This window comes from Grosmannia clavigera, assembly GCF_000143105.1.
Source record: "Grosmannia clavigera kw1407 unplaced genomic scaffold GCSC_173, whole genome shotgun sequence".
Classification (NCBI taxonomy): domain Eukaryota; kingdom Fungi; phylum Ascomycota; class Sordariomycetes; order Ophiostomatales; family Ophiostomataceae; genus Leptographium; species Leptographium clavigerum.
In genome coordinates, this window is record NW_014040765.1 from 21,548 (window position 1) to 41,538 (window position 19,991).

The following is a 19,991-nucleotide window of genomic DNA, read 5'->3' on the forward strand; positions in this document are numbered from 1 at the left end:
AAAGGCTTAAACGTGCTTATACTATTATATTACGACTTTAACTTAATAAAGTATAAAAGACTAGTAGGTAAAGGCTTACTAGTTAATTTATATATAACTAAAAGATGCGGTGTAGCGCCGCCCTAGTAGGGCGTAGCATAGCTAATGTAAAGGTATTCCACACACGCGTCCCTACGCACCGGTTCGGCAACCTGTCGCTTACTAAGCGGCGGACTTAACAAAACTATCTTAACAACGTTGCACAGGGCCGGCACAGCCACTTAGCTATGCCACGCCCTACTAAGGTTGCGCTACACCGCATCTTTTAGTTACGTATAAATTAGCTGGTAGGCCGTCGCCTACTAGTCTACTATGGTTTGTTAAGTTAAAGTCTTAATACACAAGTATAAATACATTTAAAGCCTTTAAAATTATATATTGCACACTACCCCTTATATTCTTTAACTTCTTTTTTATAAGGAATAATGTCCGATTATAAGGCGGCTACTTTGCGATCTGCACGCGAACCGTTGAAAGTAAAGGACGTGCTAATGCTACCCTTTACGCTAATGCACGGCAGCCGTACCTTGCGTATAACGTTTATAAGCACTTTAACTTTGCTTATTAAATTAGATATAAGACTAGTATATATATATACTACTTAATAATACCTTGCTAGCTAATAAGTAGCTATAAAGCAATAAATATACTTTTATTATATAAACACTAAAGGTACTAACTAATATTATAGCTATAAGAGCTATAAGGCTACTATTTAGCAATTGCTACTATAACAATAACCTACTATAATATAGTATTAAGAAGCTAGAACTTAGTGCTACTACTACTAAGAAAAAAAAGTAGTTAGTAATAATAAAGAATGCTTATAATACTAACGTATATAGTAATACGTTAAAAGATATAAAGATTATTTAAGTAAGTAGTTAGCTAACTACTAAGCTAGTAACTAATTAGTAAAATTATTATAATTGCCTTTATACTAGCAAGCCTTTAGTTATACGCTTTATATAGACATACTTTATTATATTTATTTATTAAGAATACTTAAACCTTAGATTTTAAATGCACTATATTTATAAAGAAAGCTAGACACTTTAGTAAGGTAGTAAGTTATTAATAGCGTATTAGTAAAAGTAGGATTACTTGTAATAAAAGATTAGTAACACCTTTAACTAAGTAAGTAAGATTGCTTAAAGGCACTAGTAAAGGCTAGATAACTACTTAATAAAGTAGTACTAGAATAAAACTATTAGCAAATTTTTTAGTATAGTAATAAAGATTATAAATGCTTATAAAAAGTATTAGTCTATATAATTTTTTACTATTATACTCTAGCTAAAGTATAAACGCCTAGTAATTGCTAGGCTATTATTATTATAAACTTAAATTCTTATACTAACTTATTTAATAGCTTAGTTTAAAGCTACTTTAGTAGTACTTAAACTTAAACCTAGTCTTTATTTATAAAAAAGTACTATAGGCTTATAGTCTATATAAGCTAACTATTATGCTAATAAAAGATAGAGTCTTTTATACGTTAATATAAGTTTTTATAGCTGTTCGCTAAATAAGCGCTAACTATAAAGATATTAATTATTTTAAGTTATAAGAGGCTAAGGTTTCTAAGCATTATTATTAATACTATTTAATAGGCTTAGTTATTTTGCTACTATAGTTTTTAAAACCTTTAAGTAAATAAGCTAACGCTTATATAATAGCAAAGAGTTATTTACTATTTGCTTAATATAGTTAGATTTAAGCCTTTATAAACTAAACATTCTTACTATAGATAATAATCTAGCATTACTAGACTTTAGCTAGTAACTACTATTTTATATATAACTGTTTGCTAAAGTGTTTAATACTAATATGGTAAAAGAACTACTCTTATTAGTAGATGTAAAGTACTTAATTAAGCTAGAAGATAGAATAAAGGTGCTATATAGCTTACTATACCTAGTATCTTTTACCTAGTAAAAAAAGCTTTACTACTTTATTAACAAGTTATTAGTAAATAAGTAGATTACTTATAGTAATAGTCTAGCTAAAGCTTTAGTAATTTTTATCTTAAAGAAATACGGTACTTTACGTATATACGTTAATTACTAAGGTTTAAATTAAGTAACTAAGAAGGACTACTACCTTTTCTTATTAATTAGTAAGCTATCAAATTGCTTAGAATAAAGGTGTTCTTTAAAGTAGATATAAAGAAAGTATACTATAAGATTTAGGTTAAGGCCTTTAATTAGTAAAAGACTACTTTTTAAATAAATTATAAGCTCTTTAAGTTTTATATTATACTCTTTAGATTAATTAACGTGCTAGCTATACTTAAGGTATATATTTACTATATACTAGTAAGGCTAGTAAGCATAGTTTATAAGGTATACTTAGATAATATCTTAATCTACTCTTAGACTAAAAAAGAGTATAAAAAACACCTTTAATTAGTTTTTAAGCAGTTAAAGGCTGCGTAGCTATATATAAACCTTAAGAAGTATAAATTCTTTAAAAAGAAAGTTAATTTTTTTAAGGTTTATTATTACTATAAAAAGGCTAGCTATAGACCTTAAGTAAGTTAAAGCTATTACTAAATAAATAGCCTTTAAGTGCATATAGAACGTTTAATCCTTTTTAAGATTTATAAACTTTTATAAACGCTTTATTTCCTACTACTCTTATATTATATAAGCTTTAATAAAGTTAATAAAGATAGGCCTTAGCTTACTATATAAGTATAAACCTATTACTATATAACTATTTATATTAACTAAAAAGGTAAAGGCTGCTTTTAAATTGCTAAAAATAGTATTTATAATAGTAACAATTCTTTACTACTATATTAATTGTTAAAGGTGTACTTGGGTAGGCCAGGTAAGTCAGGCAGGCAAGGAGGTATCTTCTTAACAGGAGGAAGCAGCCGTATATTCAATAGCTAATTCTTGCCTTCTGCACTCTAAGGGAGTGCGGGAGGCACTCTTTATCGTAGGCGCACCTCTGGCGCACCAAGTGCGCAGGACAGGCGCGACCCCGTTTCTACTTGGCCCGTGCGCTAGCACGTGCTGTGGCCTGTGCGCAGACTGCGCCACGCAGCCTGCGCCACTAGCACCGCTTCTAGTTCACGATGTGCATCTAATACGCTGTGCGCATACTGCGTACGGCTTGCGCGTAGCCTGCGTCGGTCCCCTTCCTGGGGCGGCGTTACACTTTAATAAAAGGTTATAAACTTAGTATTTAATAAAATAAAAAGGCTAGCTAGCTAAGTATAATACTTAAAAACTAAAAAAGTACTTAGCATATACTAGCTATAAGTTATAGTCTTACTAAAAAACTATAAAGCATACTTATAAAAAATAAAAAGACTATAAGGTAATAGCTAGCTATATATAAGCTAATTATTAGTTAACTACTCTTGCTATTTTTATATAATTATATACTATAAACTACTTATTTTAGCTTTAAAGGCGCTTTTTAAAGCTATAAACTTAAAATACTTTATTAGTAAGTTATTACTTAGCTACTAGCTACTTATTACTATCTTTCTTTATAAACGTCCTTTCGTTTCTTTTATCTTTTTCTTTAATACTATTCTTTTTATCTTTTATCTAACTATTAAGTAAGCCTTTACTAGCTAGTATATAGCTACTATTAGCTGCTAACTAGCTGCTAATAGTATACTTTTATTAAATACTACTATACTACTACTACTAACTACTATAACTACCTTACTACTATTAGCTATAATATTAAGAATAGTTTTAACGCTACGCTAACACTTAGCTAAGGTTAGCAACTTAGTATAAGACTATTGCTTACTAGGCGCTACTAAAGGTAATAGCTAAGAAAAGACTACTACCTAGTTAGTTTAGGCTAGCTTAACTAAGGCTACTATAATTTATAGAATTTACTTAAGCAGCCTTTTTACTTTTATAGTATAGTAAAGCATACTACTATAGCTAGCTTAAATAGCTATAGCGTGCTAGGCTAGACTAAGTATAATAGAATAAGAATTAGCTTAAGTAATAAGTTAGTAATAACTTACTAATAAAGATTAAAAGACTTACTATTACTTTAAGAGTAGTAGTAACTTAGGTTTATACTTATAATAGTATACTTATATTTAAAAACGTTAATAGTAAAAGCTAAGCTACTTTTACTAACTACTATATAAATATTAAGGTAAGCTTTAGCTTTTACTAGTACCAGTAAAGAATACTAAAGTATAATATAGCTTATTATCCTATTTTAAAACGTTTATACTAAAAGTACTAGTTAGTTACTAAAAGCTTTAACTTATCTTTTTATAAGGCGTAGCTAAGTTTCTTAGCTATTACTATTAAAGCTATTAACCTTTAAGCAATTACTATATAATTGCCTAGCGCTATAATAATATTATTAGCTATTATTTGCTAAAGTAATAACTTATTTATACTAGCTAAAAACTTTTAAATATATTAAGCTAAGCATTTAGATTTATTAAAAAGCTATTAATTAGTAATTAGCTACTAACGTATATAAGTAATATACTTACTAGTAAGTATAATATATTATTAGCTATATAGCTAATATAGCACGCTAAGTTCTTTAGTAAAGCTATATATAAAAGTTTATAGTAAATATTTAAGTAGGCCTTAAGAATATAGTTTGAGTATAAAGCTTATTATAAGGCTAGCTATTATTTAGTAACTACTATACTAGTAAAGACTTATACTTTTAAAAGATAATATATATACTTAAAAGGAGTATTTTATAAGGTTTATATTTATAAAAAAGTTTACTAAGACTTAAAAATAGCTTTAATCAAATATTATTTATAAGTAATTATTAGCTAGCTTTTATATAAAGCTATAAATTATTATATTAACTTATTATATTAGTAAAATTAAAAAAAAAGTTATAAAGGTAAAAGTAGTCTTATAAGTATAAATAAATTTATTTTAAAACTATAAAATATACTTACTTTTTTATACTTTAAAGTAATAAAAAGCTATATTATTAAACGTTTAAATATATTTTAAAAACTTATTTAACTTTATTTTAATAGTAAAGTAAGAAACGTTTAAAGTTAAATAAAAAAACGTCTTAATAGTAAACTACTTTTACTACTTAGTTAGTAATAGTTTTATAATTAATAAGTAATAAATAGCTATTAGTACCTTTATCTTACTTAGCTAATAGTTAGAAGTCTTAAGCCTTATACTACTATTTTTAGTTAGTGTATATTATACCTTTATACACTTAGTATCTAAGGCTAGCTCTTTTATAATACTTATTAGTAGCAACCTAAGCGTTTCTTAACTAGAATCTAAGCTATATACTTTTTAAAAAGCTTTAACGTATAAGACAACCTTTATATTAAGCAAAATCTAGCATTTACTACCGCTATAAACTAAGCAGATTATATACGCTTTTATATTACTTAAATGCAATTATATAAGCAAGCGGTCCCCAACTGCTTAGCAGCCGCTAATAACCTAAAGCACTTAACTCTTTTTTTTAACTTTACACAAAAAGGGTTTTTAATAAGTAAGTAGCTGCTGCGTATACACCTCTAGGCTAATAAAGGCGTTACCTAAGAAAGAAGGGGATAGTATAAGGGTATTCTACACACGCGTCCCTACGCACTAGTTTAGCAACCTGTCGCTTACTAAGCGTTAGACTTAACGAACTATCTTAACACGTTGCACGGGACTAGCATAGCCACTTAGCTATGCCACGCCCTACTAAGGTTGCGCTACACCGCATCTTCTACTTACGTATAAATTAGCTGGCAGGCCGTCGCCTACTAGTCTACTATAGTTTGTTAAGTTGAAGTCTTAACATAATAGTATAAACACGTTTAAGCCTTTGTAACCACACATTCATACTAACCCTTACATCTAGCTTTCTTATTATTTACTAGAAAAGATAAGATTTATATAGTTTTTTAGTACTTTAGTATACTAGTACTACTAGTACTAGTACTTAAAAGCGTGTACTAGTACTATTAGTAATAGTACTAGTATTTTTCCTAACCTTGATAGATAGATATAGATATTAATCGCAATTATTTTTCAATATAACCTTGTAATTTCCATAGTCGTTGCTGAAAAAGTACTGTCCTCGCCCCCCCAACAAGGACGGTAGCATTGTCGCCAAAAATATAAGACTGTTCACGGAGGCGTTTGATATACTCTACCCCGAGCACTTGATGTAAATTGGAGACCCAAAGACACGAGTGAGCCCGAGTGCCATCCCCGTAAGTTATCGGGTTTCCATTCACCCAAGTCTCGTTGCCAACAAGTAGAATACAGCCAAGCTGAGACGGCGAACGAAGTTGATCTGGGGACTTATATGACGCGAGATACTGTCGACCCTCGTCCATGCAAAGCCTCAAGAGATAAGTGAGATCTTCATAGACACGACGACGCATAAGTCGAAGGACATGAGTGTCCATGTCGGTCCTCCACACTGCTCCCTTTAATGCCGAAGAAAGGCTAGACGATCTTGACATTCGAAAAAATGCAGCATAGCCTCGACGGTATTTCCCAGTGGTGTTGGAAAAATCTTGAAACAATTGCTCTTGGGCCAAGGCATACACAGTAGGCCCACAAAGACGGTTGCTGGTATCATCGCCAGTATCGCAAAGGCTTGACGCAGAATTCTCAGACACAACGGGTGGGTAGTGCTTGGTAGGGATGAGGTCAACGGGAACCCACCACGCTGCTCCCGTGTCAGGATGGGCCATCAATTTGAAACCCTGCAAGAAGGCCTGCGGTAGATGAACCTTTGTGACAGGACACCAGCGATTGGGTGTAGCCAAGATATGGGCCGTAAGGGCGTTAGCATGCTTGACTCCAACTTTTATCTATCGAGGAACTCAATGACTCACCAAAGGGATTGAGAGCCAAACGTCTGCGCAACTTGCTCTTCTTGTAAAACGACGAAGCGGGCTTGGGCAATTTCCACCGAAGCCGGGCACTTGTGAAGGATTCATCCGCCAAAGGAGACGTGGGCAGATAACGTGCCGGACTTCGGTCATGTTCCGCTTGTCCCAGGTTGCCGGACTCGTAGTCGTGGCCACCTAGGGAAGTATGCAACCTTGCGCGCTGCAACCCCCGACCTGCAGGCAACACTAACCAAGACTGGAGGGCATCGTAACGTCTAGAGTAGATGTTGTGAACTTGATTGAGCTGGGCCTTACGCCCAAAACTTGACAGCATAAGATTGCTAGTTAAAGGAGACAGCCCCGGGAGCAGTCTCTGGATTTTGTGACTTTTCTTTGGTTAGTCAAGTGTACAGAGTAGTTTAATATGTACTCCGAAGGGCCAAATGTAAGCTATCACATTACATAACACAACGCTAACCCGCACACCGCATTCGTCCAAAACCATAACAAAAAGATAGTTAGCTATCTGCGACTGTTTGTGAGGGTCAAGCTTCCAAATTGCACAAACTGCACAGGATGAACTATCAGCGCGCTGCCATAAGGCTCTGCCAGATGATGGCGAGCCAACCATGCCTTCAAGTATCGAGGTTTTCGAGCAGTGCGACGCTTAGCCGCCCTGTTGCGTCTGTACCAATGCCTTACATCACTGAGGTCACGGTAAGATTTCACCTGACTGTAATTTAGCTGAAACACATGCTGACAATATAGGCGGGGGGCTGGAGAACATGTTCGTTTCCCGCCTGCTCGTACTGCTCCTGTAAAGCCAGCTGACACAAATTGGACAGCTGATGTGTTTTCAAAATTGCTACAAGTATGTACGAGCACGAAACACAGCCAGTCTGTCCAACCTGGGCCTAACCGAGGATTTACGACGACATAGGAGCGAATAATTTGCCTCAACGGTCCTGTCGACGATACGGTTTCGGCTGCCATCGTAGCGCAGTTGCTATGGCTCGAGTCAGACGCGCCCGAGAAACCTATCACAATGTACATAAACTCCCCTGGTGGTGAAGTAAGCTCGGGACTAGCGATATACGACACTATGTCTTATATCAAGTCTCCAGTGTCAACTGTATGCGTTGGAACAGCGGCATCTATGGCAGCTATTCTGCTTATAGGAGGGGAAGCAGGCAAACGATTTGCTCTTCCGCACAGTTCAATTATGGTCCACCAGCCACTCGGCGGGACAAGAGGCCCCGCAGCCGACATTCTGATATACGCAAACCAAATTCAGCGGATTCGCGGCCAAGTAAATGAGATTGTTAGGAGTCATCTGAACAAAGCCTTTGGGCACGAGAAATACGACCTGCAAAGTATCAACGATATGATGGAGCGGGACAACTATTTGACCGCAGAGGAGTCCAAAGAGCATGGAATTGTGGACGAAATATTGGTTAAAAGGCCCTGAGGGCGAACCCAAGCAGAGGTAGCAGAACGCCGGTCAGTGAGTAGCTGGCGAGATAGTGATGGGAAAGACGGCCTGGTAGATACGGGAGTTGTATGCAAGATATTATGGAGTAAGATACTCCGTACAACGCTAATTGTCCAGTCGAGCTCTTGTTGGGCTGAAACCAGCATCCAATCACAGCTTATGTAAATTAGCTACGTAAATTACTGGCCTTTTCCAGAGGGGCTGGGCGGTCAGGAAAATTTTCCTTTGATTCTGCCAGCCGACTCATCTGAAGCTGCTCAAACAGCTTCCTATGACTTTACCTATGACTTGATATGCAACTGCCGGGGGTAGGGATTGACCGCATTCCGTCCTTCACCTCGAACAAGAATCAACACGACACAGCTTGGACTCGCCTGGCAACATGTTTTCCTCAATGCTCGCCAGGGCTGGCGGATCAGCCCGTCGAAAGGTGGCTGTGGCCCACGGCAGCAAACATTGGACTGCTGTGACAGATATGTATGCATGCACCTTGCACCGGTCTGGCCGCCCTTAATGAAACGGACGTGGATTAACAATGTGTCGTCGCTTAACTTAAAAGACATAGCCGGTCGCTATCAAGCACAACAATCAGGCGAAACAAACCGAATGATAATATTAACAGAGTATCTGCACAAATCACACAGTCCAAGTCACAGGGTGCATCCCAGGCAATGCTATATGGGACTGGCCTGAACGAGGACGACATGAACAAGGCGCAAATTGGCATCTCATCAGTCTGGTATGAGGGCAACCCGTGTAATATGCACTTGATGGACCTATCCGACGTCATTAAGCAGTCGGTAGCCAAGGCCGGCCTCGTACCGTTCCGCTTCAACACCATCGGTGTTTCGGACGGCATAAGCATGGGCACCACAGGCATGCGTTTCTCCCTCCAGAGCCGCGAGATTATTGCAGACAGCATCGAGACCGTCATGAATGGCCAGTGGTATGATGCAAACATATCTATTCCCGGCTGCGACAAGAACATGCCCGGTGTCCTTATGGCCATGGGCCGTGTGAATCGTCCCAGTATAATGGTCTATGGCGGAACTATCCGGCCTGGATGCGGCCAGAGCGGCCAGCCACTGGATATTGTGAGCGCCTTCCAGGCATATGGTCAATATATCGCAGGGAGTATCACCGAAGAGGAGCGCTTCGATATCATCCGCCACGCTTGTCCTGGCGGTGGAGCCTGTGGTGGCATGTATACAGCGAACACCATGGCTAGCGCTATTGAGACTTTGGGAATGACTTTACCGGGAAGCAGTAGTTTCCCGGCTGAGCACCCGACTAAGAAAGCCGAGTGCGAAAGCGTGGGGGCTGCGATACGGAACTTGTTGAAGGAGGACATCCGCCCTAAGGATATTATGACTCGTCAAGCCTTTGAAGAGGCCATGACTGTTGTGACCATTCTCGGTGGCAGCACGAATGCGGTCCTTCATCTGATTGCTATTGCTGATTCCGTTGGGGTGAAGCTTACTATTGATGATTTCCAGGCCGTGTCAGACCGTACGCCCTTTTTGGCCGATTTGAAGCCGTCTGGCAAATACGTTTTCGAGGACCTGTTTAAGATTGGGGGAACACCTGCGCTTCTCAAATTTCTGGTCAAGGAAGGTATCATCAAAGGTGACGGCATGACCGTGACCGGCAAAATTTTGAAAGATAATATTGCTTCTTTTCCTGGGTTCCCCGAGGACCAACCCATCATACGCCCGCTCAGCAACCCCATCAAGCCAACTGGACATCTTCAAATTTTGCGAGGATCGCTCGCTCCTGGTGGGTCAGTTGGAAAAATCACCGGAAAGGAGGGACTTCGGTTTGAGGGCACCGCCAAGTGTTATGATGCCGAGGATGATTTCATTACCGCTCTTGAGCGAGGAGATATCAAGAAAGGAGAGAAAACAGTTGTCATTATTCGATACGAGGGACCGAAGGGTGGCCCGGGCATGCCTGAAATGCTGAAGCCTAGTTCTGCTATAATGGGTGCCGGCCTAGGAAACGACGTTGCCTTGCTTACGGATGGTCGCTTCTCTGGCGGCAGTCATGGCTTTCTGATTGGCCACATCGTCCCAGAAGCAATGGAGGGTGGTCCGATTGGTCTTGTCAAGGATGGGGACCGTATTGTAATTGATGCCGCCGAAAGGGTCGTGGACCTTGATGTGCCGGAAGAAGAGATGGAGCAGAGGCGGAAGGCTTGGAAAGCGCCACCGGTACGTGTCACCCGCGGTACACTGGTGAAGTATGCTGCATTGGTGAGCAATGCTAGCCAAGGCTGTGTGACAGACGGCTTTAACAGCGCTGCCTAAGTTGAATGTCGAAGGCATGGGAAAATCCAACCTTGTGTTCGACTGCCATAAAATCTTTCGAGTTTTGTAAAATGGTAGTAAAGAAACATTCATGTTACTGTAGAGAGACAATCGAACGCTACCGAGGCTTTGAACAGTCAACGGACCACGAGAAATTGCGATGGTGCATCACCCGTAGGCAAGTATAGGCTATGTTCGTCAGGTATTATCAACGCTTCTTCGATCTTTGCCAAGCATTTAGAAATGAAGCCTTGTCTCGTACCGTAAGGCCGACCCTCGCGTTCCGGCCCAACCTTGCCAATGTATCAGCAATGCGGTCCAGTAGAAGACGCTCTTCATCCAACAGGTCACCCCCATTGTGGCTCTGTCCTGAAGGGCGCTCATCGGCCCTGAAGTCATCTGCCGCACTCTTGTTGTCTCTGAATGCAGTGTTTTCCATGCCCTCTGCTATACGAACACGGATACAATGTGTCGGCTTGCTGAGAAGCTTCCAAAAAAAGGTTGTCCAGGCCCCAGGAATTGGCGTGGTGATATCCGCAGGGGTATACCGTATACTAATAGGAAAAATCTTTACAGCAGCAGGAACAGTAAGCAGAGACGGGCTAAATGGTAGGACGCCTTTGCCGTTTGTCGTGGCGCACTCGGGGAAAACAACAACCACTCGGCCGGGGTTGTCCGAAACAAGTGTGCGCAAATCGGTCATTCCCGTTCCCGGGGCCGTACTTGGAGGGGAGGACAACAGTTGCGCGGGGCTGAGAGCGTGTGCCATTGCCCCAAAAAGAGAGACGCGAGAGACTTTGCGCGATTGCGGGTAGGATATCGTGAATATTGGATCGAAGATAGCAGCCAGATAAAGGGCATCGACGGGCGAGGTAAAGCTGGCGGTAATAACAGAGCCTGGCTGAGGTACGCGCGATATTGGTTGCTGCGAAAGATGTCCACGTTTGACGCCGTCGATCTGCAAGTCCACCCACCAAATTCCCGGAATGTTGATCATACCCCAAAGTAAAAGCTTGCGTACAGCTACCGGCAGAGGAAGGTTATGCAATAATAAGAAGTACGCTGCCGTATACACGACAAACGGGACCAGTCGTAGAAGAAACACAAAGCTTCGTACGATATTTGACAGTGCATTTACCGGTGTCCTGGTGGGAATGAACGGGGAAACACCGGAGCCTAGAGGCAGCGAATGACGGTCAGAGTCCCGGAACTTGAAGACACATATTGGTTACGGGGGATTGTACAGTATGCAGCAAAAGTAGATGTACCTTTATCTCGAAACTGTGAAAACTTCTCCATCCTGGCGATATGGAACAGATCTAGTATGTATTAGAGGTGGAAGACCGTTAAAATTCCGTACTCCGTGGATGTAAGCTAACTTCTTTTTTGTTGCAATAAATCCTTGATATGGAGCTATCAAGACGGAGTAATTCTAGCATGTGATTTTGCAGCGTTGAGTCTGTGGCTAAGCACATGTGGCGCTGCTCGTGGCTTGACGTAAATCGTTGCGCCCGCAACAGCAAGTAAACAAACTATATATATGTATTTCGGAACGCCACAATCCACTTCAAAGCATCACAACTTCCTTGGCCGAGAGTCACAAGGAAATAAATTCGAGATACCCAGGTACGCCTATACGCGCCCTTCGTGGCCTCTTTTATACAGGCCTTTGTGGCGGTGGACGTTGCCACGCAACAAGCGAACACGGCACAATTCAGATTGCACTATTCAAGTTATCTCTCCTAGACACACGCGCATAGCTGCTTAGTCTCTTTACCCTACGCTGCCCTCATACCTTGACCTCTCACAAGCATTATATCCCCCCTCGACATCTTGATTGGAGACTGGTGCATCGAGCCCCCCCTGGCTCCATATATATTCGACAATGGATAGCACCGTTCAAGCGGTATGTTGCTTGAAGACGGAAGTCCTCTTGACGCTCCTCTGCAGTCTAGGCTGTCTCTTCCTTTGGCTATGTGTTTCGCTAACCGGAACACTTGTAGGGCACTCTCAAGTCAAAAATACCTTACCCGAAGCTCGCCGCAGCTTCCCATCTACAAGAGATGACCGAATCGCAACACAACACCCGTTCTCAATCCTCCTTGACGAGAATCCCAGCACAGTCAGGACTAAAGCGATCTGCCTCGGAGCCTCGTTAGTCTACCTTCCGCTCCCACCTCTGGAGCTCCTAAAATTAGGATTCTTGCTCATACTCGGAGTTTTCACACATTTACGATAAAATGGTCACTGATACGCAGCTTTAGAATCACAACCGGGAGCAAAACGTCCAACGCCTGCGAGTTACAATGGCGAACATGGAAAGCGTCTCGTTACCAGTTCTGGTTCAGCTGCTCTGATCGGCAAATCCATTCCTGCTTTCGCTCCTAAAGTTAGTCCTACTTGCGATCCTCCATGCATCTGACTGTGATAGCACGATGTGCGACTTACATGACAGCTAACAATGTGTTGTAGAGCTCGAAGCACACAACATATTCGGTTGGCACGCACTCGACCCCAGCGCAACTAACCGAGATGGGGCGTCGGCAACAGGGAGTCCGTCCAAGGCCGGCCACTTCACTCAATCAATACAGCGGAGGGAGACCTCAAAGTGGGCGGCCCAATGTTGGCCTACCTAAAAATGGTACTGTAGCACTATATTTTCTTTGCAATCGTCAACCCCGAGGCGCAGATTGGGAAGAAATGCCGGTGCCAGACAGATATCCATCTCAAAAAGCAGCTGGAAGTTGTTGCATGATTCTAGTGGGGATATGATTGCACAAACCATATGTCTAGGCACAACAAGCGTGTCGCCCAAGCGATTCTTGTCAGTGACGAATCGCATTTTCAGAGAATCCAGGCACGTCCTTGTGCAGTTAGACGGGGGCCATTTAAGTTGTGATCAGAGACTTACACGGTCCCATGTTAGACAAGCATGAAGGAATGAGTCTGGGTACTATCAGAGTCCACTGGGGTGATGGCACGGTTAGGCACATACGAGAGCATAGGTTTAGGAACACTTTTGTTTCAAGATATACATTTTAGTTACAGGGAAAGTTTCTAACATCCGGTGGTTTCCAGATCTGAATGTCGATGAACGCCTTCGGGAAGTCGAGTCCCAATTCGTTGGCTTGAAGGACGTGATGAGCCAGACACTCGCCGAGCGGAAATCCCAAGAACAGATGGTAGAACTAGCACAAACAAGAGGTAATATATCTCAAGCATAACAGCATATCGCGGTGTTTCGATACATGATGAGCATAACTAACACTCTTTTCCCTGTATCCAGCGAACGAATTACAACGGCAGCGGGACCAGCTCGAAGAGAAGAATCTGGCACTCCAAACGGATTTGGAGTCGATGAAATTACAGCTCCAGTCTGAAACCGTGGCGACCGAGAGGGAGCGCAGAGAAAAAAAGTATCAACTCGAGGACCAGACGCGCCAACACCAGCGAGAAGTACACGACCTACGCAGGGAACTAACTGACAGTACGGAAAAATTACGACGGGTATACGAGAACGAACTAGAAGACGTGAAGAAAAAGCACAGAGCCGAGCTCGAGGAAGAAAAAAGGCGTACATTGCATCTGATGGACGATATCAAGGCTAAACTTGACTCGGAACAGCAAGACCTACAATTGGTGATTCAAGAAAAAGACCAGAACTTACGAAAATTCGAGGCAGCATTGGACGAGCTGCAGTTGGACTTGGGCCGGGAAAAGTCTTTGCAGACCGCGTTGCGGGGGCAGCTGGCGGTTGAATCAACGACGAGAGTGGAGCTGGAAGAACGTGTGCGTGCGCTTCAGGCGCAAGTTGACTTTCTGAAGTCGGGCAGCAAGCAGCAGTCTGACCAGTTTTCCACGATGGAGGCGCGCATGCAGCAAGCCCTGAAGCTGGCTGATGAGGCACGTCAGAAACTAGTCAAGGAGGAAACAGAGCGGCGTATCTTGTTCAACAAATACCAGGAACTCAAAGGCAATATACGCGTCATGTGTCGCGTTCGACCTACGGATGAGAAAGCCAGGAAAGAGGAGGCAACCATCACGTATCCGGATGCGAAATCATCCTCTTCGCAAATTGGAGTGGCAGGACCGGAAGAACGAAGCAGCCTCGGGGTTGTCAGCCGAAAAACAATACCTTTTGAATTCGACCGGGTCTTCGGGCCCGCCGTACTCAACAGCGAGGTCTTTGACGAGATATCGCAGCTAGTGCAGAGCGCCCTGGATGGCTACAACGTCTGCATATTTTGCTACGGTCAGACGGGGTCTGGGAAGACATATACTATGTCGTCCCAAGACGGCATGATTCCCCGAGCTACTCACATGATATACGGGAGAATTAGTCATCTCAGGGAAGTGTCATGGAATTACACTATGGAAGGGAGTTTCGTTGAGGTGTATAATGAGGAGCTGCACGACCTTCTTGGCGGTTCAGTGGGCGCGGCAGGTGGGAGGGACGCCGATGAGAGGAAGAAACTGGAGATACGGCACGACGACATTCGCAAATCGACGACCGTTGTTAACTGCAAGACTGTGCAGCTCGACTCGGCAGAACGGGTGGAATCTATGCTGCAGCAAGCTCAAAAAAACCGGTCGGTTGCTGCAACAAAAGCGAACGAGCGTTCATCCAGGTCACATTCGGTCTTCATCCTGAAGCTGGTAGGAGAAAACACGGCTACAGGGGAACGCTGCGAAGGGACCCTGAACCTTGTAGATCTTGCTGGGTCGGAACGACTAAAGCACAGTGGTGCCGAAGGCGATCGTATGAAGGAGACGCAAAGTATCAACAAAAGCTTGGCGTGTCTGGGTGACGTCATTGAAGCTCTCAGCAGGGGAGCACCCCATGTTCCATACCGGAACTCAAAACTCACACACTTGTTGCAGTATTCTTTGGGTGGAAACTCAAAAACTCTCATGTTCGTCATGGTTAGTCCCATGGAAGCACACCTTAAGGAGACCATCACGAGCTTGCGGTTCGCCACAAAGGTAAGAAACCGAAAGTATAACATTATAACTGAACTAAATGGCTGTCAAAGTAGACGGTGTGAGCTGGGCTGACTGTTACTTTTGGTAGGTGAACAACACACATATTGGCACTGCTAGTTCGACCAAGAAAATCAAAGACCGAGGGAAGGACGCGTGAGGGAGTTCGATAAGCAGAGACTCGCCAGTTTGGAGGGTTTGTTGAACTGAAGTTGCGAAGTTTTGGGCTGGGACTTTGCTAGATTTTTCTCGTAATTGGCACTGCATGGCGTTGGACGAAGTTGCTATTTTTGCAGGTATAAGTCCTGGAGCGTCAGTTTGAGTTATGTCTATCAAACCGGGGCAGAGCAGGTGGCGGGAGTCTAGAATATATAGCTACGCTGACATTTGGAAAACCCGGCACTGTTCACGAGCACATATATATAACAAGAGGCGACCCCATGGCAGAGATACATACAATATCATGCCACAACAACGTGCAATGAAATGCAAGTGATGAAAAGAACAGAAAGCTTGAGTGGTGGAAATTCAATATACATATATATTGCGGTTTATAGCCGGAACTCCTTAGTAATCAAACCGCGACAAAAATATCGAAACCCCTTTTCATACCCCGATTGTACGACACAAGAACCAAAAGTGCAAACAAGACAGAAATGACAGAAAAGAGAGGAAATACAGATATTTTTTAGATAGACAAGACTCGATAAATTTCGGCCTGAAATTAGAAAAGGAAAAGAACATGGCTTGCTGTCAACGACCTCGAGTCTCCAGCCAAACTGATACTCGTCCCGTCTCCCTCAACGGGCTCTCGTAGAAATGCGATGGAAACAAATGGGCTGAAAATGGACCAGCTAATCTTCCTCGTTCTCAGGTTCGCTTCCCGATACACATATCCTCCAGAAAATGAAATAAGGATAAATCGCCACTGCCTTTAGCTGAACAACATTGGAGCGTAAGTGACAGCCTGTCCGAAGCACGCCGCCGAAGCTCAGCTATATCGGTAGCACTTGTAGGTAATCAAGTCTCTGTAGGCCGTCTGGGTACCAAAAACCTCCACATCGCAATGTGCTCGCCAGTTGTGTCCACACCAATTATCTCAAAGCACCAAAGTCCATCTCCGTGCGGAGACTGTTCATGTCTAGGCCGCCAAGAGAGTTTATATCACCACTCTCACGTCGCAGGATCTGATAATCTTCCACTGCTCGAAATTGCTGTGAAGGTACCGCAAAACTGCTGTGCCGCTGGGGCTCATGGCAACCGTTAAGATCACCTGTGTTTAATCCCGTATGTATATCATTCACAGGCCTACCAAAGGCCTGACCGCCCAAAACACCGGCTAAGCTCTCAGCCGGCTCGATGCGCTGGCCAGACACACCAATATTCGTCATATTCAAACCGTGATTCATCCGAATATGCTGCATCTGAGTACTACCACCCAAGCTTTGGTTCAGACATCGCATAACGGACACGGGCGAGCGCTGCTGCTGAAGCTGTTGCTGCTGTTGAGACACCTTTTGGTGCGAGATCTGCAATTGAGAAAACTGGGCATGCTTGTGGTGGTGAAGTTGGTGTTGTTGGTGGTGCTGATGTTGATGCTGTTGCTGCTGAGGTTGCTGCTGGGATTGCTGCTGTGGCGACTGTGACGATGGCGGCTGCTGCATCTGTGAAGGCATCTGCAGCTGCAGTGGAGTCCTGTGAGAGTTGCTGGCCCCTCTCACATGAGACACAGGGGAAATGGTGTTGGCAATAAGCGGACGTTGCAATACCATGTCGGAAATGGGAACAAAGTCATGGGCAAAATCCATGCCCGGCGACAGTATAGGAGGCGACGATGTGAAAGGTGTGTTCACGTCACGCAGAGACGTGGCAGTGGAGCTCGGTCCTTCTACTTTATACTCGTCCATGTTCAAACAAGGAGGCTGCGCCATACCTGCACTGCCAAAGCCATCGAAAATGTCCATTTCGCAAGCGGCTTCGGGAGGACTCTGGAGCATTGGGTTGGCAAGACGAGGGAGAATTTCGTGCACCTTGGCTAGAAGCAGAGGAGCAAAGCGATGTTCGCCAACACGCAGCATAGCCAAAATGCTCAACAGCTGATCCATATATTCGCCAGGACCAGTGGCGAATGGGTTACTGGAAGAGGGAAGCAAGGAGAGAACATCGGTGAGATCGCTCGTGATCATGAGGAGGGTCTCGATCTAGCAATCACAGAGGAGCAAATATGTCAGAATATACCACATATAGAGGCTATAGTGCAGAACATACCAGTCCGGAGCCCAGCAAGCTGGTGTTGCCAGGCGCGGAAAATGCCGCCGCCATGGGGACGATTTCACGAGACACATCCACCATGGAGTACTGATAGTTGGCTTCGTTGCCATGGGACACTCCGTTGCCGTTGGTCAGATTGATCTGCCAGGCCAGAGCCTGGAGCCACCGTTGATTTAGCACCACGTCGCTGAGTTGAGGGTCGGCAGAAGCCAAGGTTGTCATAACATCGGCGTGTTGTTTTCTGAGAGAGGCAATGTAGGACGGCACGCATTCGGCGCGCGTCTTGTTCCAGAGGTCGACGAAGGAGTCGTCGAAGGGGCGGAACATGGCGACTAGCCGACAGAAGCCAATGAGTTGGTGAGAAAGAGGGAGACCGGGGTTCTCGGCCGAGGACGGGGGGTTAATGCACGCCTTGAGTGACAGCGGGCGGCCATGCTGTAGCGCATATGCCCGCTCGGCCACAAAGAGTAGCCAGTACAGGCGCCGGCGGCACGACGCCTCGACGTTGTCCCAGGAAAGATACGACTCCTCCTTGTTCATGCGCACTAGGTGGACTAGGCTCGTGGCCTCCCGAAGGCTGAGCCAAGCCTTGCCCTGCATCTCCAGGCCATAGTAGCTGCCGAACAGAAAATAGCTAGTGGCAAGCGTATACAGATTGGGATTCTGAAGATAGTCGTAGCCCTTGCGCACGCGGATGGTCTCATCCAGAAGCAGCGTGGCCGTGACGATAGTGGCTCCAGGTAGACCCTCTGGTCCATGGGGATCCACCCCGGGGATAAACATGCCGGGCTGCAGCATCATGAATGCACTGAGCGATGACAGCAAGCAGTAAGTGTCGAATGTGGTGTCTGTGGCCATGGCATCCTGTTCAAGGCGCTGGCGGTTAAGAATAGGCATGGCCGGATACATGTTGGCGAAAAAGAAGTCGACACAGGCCCTGACTATCTCATTCGTGAGAAGCCCAGGTGTTGGGGCGAGCGTTGCGGCTGAGGGGGCAATGCTGCCATTCATACGGCTGTGGATCTTGGCGGACAGACTCGACTGGCGTTGCGTCTCACGCAGCTCGCTGATGACCTTGGCGCGAGAGCCCTTGGGACCCTTCTTCTGAGGAATGGCATTGTAGGTGCAAGAGAGCTGGGCAGAGGAGCAGTTGCGGCAGGGGTTTATGCCATCGCACTTGACCTTGCGACGGTGGCAGGCGTCACAGGCACGCTTGACGGCGGTTGACATGGTGAGGAACGGGATGATGACGGGCGTCTGTGTGTCGGGACGGATGTGGCGGCGAAAGCTAGGCGTTGTCGTCGTTCGCATCAGCGACTTGTCATGGCACGCAACCTCCGATACGACGGATCACAATACAGAATTGCGTTATTTGTCGGCCGTCATCTATTGCCTGGAAGATGTCTGCGATCGGTCGGTCGTCGGATAGAGCCTGTGTGATGGCTTTTGAGAAATGTCGATGGCGAAGTACGAAACAACGAAGAAGATGCGGACGGAAACCCGGCGGGTAGCAATGGTGCAATGGATGAGATCCAAAATACAATCGTCGTCAACACGATGATTGCCGTACGACTGATCTCGCGGTGGCAGAAAGAGGGAGGGGAGGGCGGTGGTGCAGCCGAGGAACTGCCAGTGGCGCCACCCGTTTGGGCTTGGGGATAATAGGGATGAGCAGTACAATTCGTGTGTGGATTGATGGGGAATCCCCGGCCTGGACGGGATTTGATCAGGCGGAAATTGATGTGTGGGCACAGCTGGGGCAATGAACGGCTCTGATTGCACGCATCTCATTAATAGTGGGCCTGAAATATGGGCCTGAAGCATTGCCCATGCAGGGTTTTCAACGGGGCTAATTTGACAGCACCCATGACGTCTGTTAGTGCATGTTAACAAGTACTCTGCAGAATGTATCTTCCTCGTGGGCATCCCAGGTTGTGGCCGCGGATCCCTGCCTGGGGTACCGCTCACGCAGTCCCCATTGTCGAGTTGCAACATCAGCCGCAGCTGCCCAATCAGAGCCGTCTACACTAGACAGCATGTCGTGGATCTCGTCCGCCATTATCCCCCGTACTTT

At 44.1% G+C, this 19,991-nt stretch overlaps 4 protein-coding genes across 4 annotated transcripts; 3 read left to right on the top strand and 1 right to left on the bottom strand.

Annotated features, from left to right (window-relative positions):
• Positions 1 to 7,444: 7,444 nt before the first annotated feature.
• On the top strand, positions 7,445 to 8,336 carry CMQ_7266 (ATP-dependent clp protease proteolytic subunit; the record flags this gene model as incomplete). The annotated part of the gene is made up of 3 exons (XM_014314271.1): positions 7,445 to 7,585; positions 7,809 to 7,940; positions 8,163 to 8,336. The coding sequence occupies 3 exons, from the start codon at positions 7,445 to 7,447 to the stop codon at positions 8,334 to 8,336; spliced, it is 447 nt and encodes a 148-aa protein (XP_014169746.1).
• Positions 8,337 to 8,754: 418 nt separating this feature from the next.
• On the top strand, positions 8,755 to 10,666 carry CMQ_7089 (dihydroxy-acid dehydratase; the record flags this gene model as incomplete). Its single annotated transcript, XM_014314094.1, has 2 exons — positions 8,755 to 8,837; positions 8,983 to 10,666. 2 exons carry the CDS (start codon positions 8,755 to 8,757, stop codon positions 10,664 to 10,666), a joined length of 1,767 nt encoding a protein of 588 aa, XP_014169569.1.
• Positions 10,667 to 12,551: 1,885 nt separating this feature from the next.
• On the top strand, positions 12,552 to 15,806 carry CMQ_7521 (kinesin family protein; the record flags this gene model as incomplete). The annotated part of the gene is made up of 6 exons (XM_014314526.1): positions 12,552 to 12,572; positions 12,670 to 12,820; positions 13,139 to 13,219; positions 13,745 to 13,870; positions 13,953 to 15,649; positions 15,738 to 15,806. 6 exons carry the CDS (start codon positions 12,552 to 12,554, stop codon positions 15,804 to 15,806), a joined length of 2,145 nt encoding a protein of 714 aa, XP_014170001.1.
• A 934-nt stretch (positions 15,807 to 16,740) lies between these two features.
• CMQ_7699 (c6 zinc finger domain containing protein) lies at positions 16,741 to 19,228 on the bottom strand (the record flags this gene model as incomplete). Its single annotated transcript, XM_014314704.1, has 3 exons — positions 16,741 to 17,010; positions 17,368 to 17,847; positions 17,915 to 19,228. The coding sequence occupies 3 exons, from the start codon at positions 19,226 to 19,228 to the stop codon at positions 16,741 to 16,743; spliced, it is 2,064 nt and encodes a 687-aa protein (XP_014170179.1).
• Between the last annotated feature and the right edge of the window lie 763 nt (positions 19,229 to 19,991).